The 1,983-nt window shown below is 68.5% G+C and overlaps 1 protein-coding gene across 1 annotated transcript in view; it reads left to right on the top strand.

Annotated features, from left to right (window-relative positions):
* Nucleotides 1-1,983, top strand: part of LOC146584201 (protein FAM171A2-like) — a 7,473-nt gene that overhangs the window by 3,813 nt on the left and 1,677 nt on the right. Inside the window, exons 2-4 of the mRNA XM_085325211.1 lie at nucleotides 5-127; nucleotides 399-525; nucleotides 1,221-1,979. Of these exons, the coding sequence (XP_085181337.1) occupies nucleotides 5-127; nucleotides 399-525; nucleotides 1,221-1,979 (1,009 nt within the window). The remainder of the gene's footprint in view (nucleotides 1-4; nucleotides 128-398; nucleotides 526-1,220; nucleotides 1,980-1,983) is intronic.

Here is a 1,983-nt window from a genome sequence, read left to right as displayed (position 1 = left end):
CTCCCTCCAGGCTTGTGGGTCCGCAACGGGACGGGGCTGATCCGCAAGGAGGGGCAGCAGCTCTACTGGACCTTCGTCTCCCCCCAGTTGGGCTACTGGGCGGCGGCTCTGCCCTCTCCTAACACAGGCAGGGCGACCCCCCACCCCCACCCCCACGGACCCTCCTGCCTCTCTGCGCCCAGCGCCGGGCACCCTGCGGGGCCGGGAGCAGGGCCAGGGCCCTCCTGGGGTGGGCGGCAGGGACGGGTGCAGCACCCGCGGTGGGAGGAGGTCACTGCTGGGGGCTGGGGAGCGCTGTGCCAGGGCGAGGGGATGGGGGGGGTGATGTGCCCCCCCTCCCCAATTAGTGCTGCTGTCCCTGGGTGGGATGTGTCTGACCTGGTGTCCCCCCCCCCCAGGGCTGGTGGCGATGGCTGCGGGCATGAAGGACATCACCACGTACCACACCATCTTCCTGCTCACCATCTTGGGCGCGCTGGCCCTGCTCGTGCTCATCCTGCTCTGCCTCCTCATCTACTACTGCAGGTGAGCACCCGCCCCACCCGCCCGGCACCCTCTGGGCACCCTTTCGCCAGCTATGGGGGAAGGAGGGGGGGGCTCTTGCCCACCTGGCACTCCTTGGGCACCCTGTGGCCTGCTGTGGGAGCTACTGCCTGCCTGGCAYCTCCTGGGCACCCTATGACTGACTATGGGGGCTATTGCCTGCTGGGCACCCTATGGCTTGCTATGGGGGGGGCTGTTGCCCACCAGGCACCCCCTCGGGGTCTCCTATGACCTGCTATGGGGGGCTGTTACCCACCAGGTACCCCCTTGGGTCTCCTATGACCTGTTATGGGGGTTGTTGCCCACCAGGTGCCCCCTCGGGGTCTCCTATGACCTGCTATGGGGGGGCTGTTGCCCACCAGGCACCCTCTTGGATCGCCTATGACCTGCTATGCGGGCTGTTGCCCACCTGGCACCCCCTCGGGTCTCCTATGACCTGCTATGGGGGCCGTTGCCCACCAGGCACCCCCTTGGATCTCCTATGACCTGTTATGGGTGCCGTTGCCCACCAGGCGCCCCCTCGGGGGTCTCCTATGACCTGCTATGACCCGAGTACTCTATCCTAGTGCCACCATGGCATCTCACATCTTGGGGCTTTCAGGGGGGACACTGRGCCATGCCAGAGGTGGCACCCAGCCTGTAGTGACCCTGCCTTGTCCCCCCAACTCTCCACTCAGGAGGAGGTGTCTGAAGCCACGACAGCAGCACCGCAAGCTGCAGGTCTCGGGGACCCTGGACGCCTCCAAGAAGGACCAGGCCACSTCCATGTCGCAGATCAACCTCATCTGCACGAGCCACCTGGAGACGGCGTCGTCCGGCGGCGACACGGACGTGCACACCCCCATCCTCAAGTCGGCCTTCTCGGCCTCCCGCGAGTTCGAGAGCTCCCGCGAGGAGTTCTTCAAGCAGGTCTCGGCCCCCAAGCTGCGGAGCGTCCCCAAGACGCCCACGGACACCCTGAGCCACCGCGGCACGGCCAAGGAGGACTACGGGCGCCCGGGCGAGGCCTTCGGCCTCAAGGCCGCCCGCTCCATGGATGGGCCGGGGCCGGCCGAGGCCGCTTTGCTGGACGAGTACAAGCGGAGCTACTCGCACCAGCGCGTGGAGGACCGGGGCGCCCCGGCCCCTCGCAGGCACCCCCGGCCCGAGGGCGCCTACCTGCAAGAGCCGCCCTCGCCGCCGCCGCTGCCGCCCCCCTTCGAGCACTACGGGGGGCCCAAAGGGGAGCCCAAGGCGGCCGAATTCCTGCTCTCGCAGTCGGTGGACCACCTGGCGCGTCCCACCTCGCTGAGCCAGCCCGGGCAGCTCATCTTCTGCGGGTCCATCGACCACGTCAAGGAGGACGTCTACAGGAACGTCATGCCCACCCTGGTCATCCCCGCGCACTACATGCGCCTGGCGGCCGACTACGCCGCCGGCGAGCAGCCGGGCGCCGGGCCG

Source organism: Rhea americana, unplaced genomic scaffold (genome assembly GCF_003343005.1).
Source record: "Rhea americana isolate MKP2758 unplaced genomic scaffold, rheAme1 scaffold_966, whole genome shotgun sequence".
Classification (NCBI taxonomy): domain Eukaryota; kingdom Metazoa; phylum Chordata; class Aves; order Rheiformes; family Rheidae; genus Rhea; species Rhea americana.
This window is presented reverse-complemented; position numbering and strand designations above follow the sequence as displayed.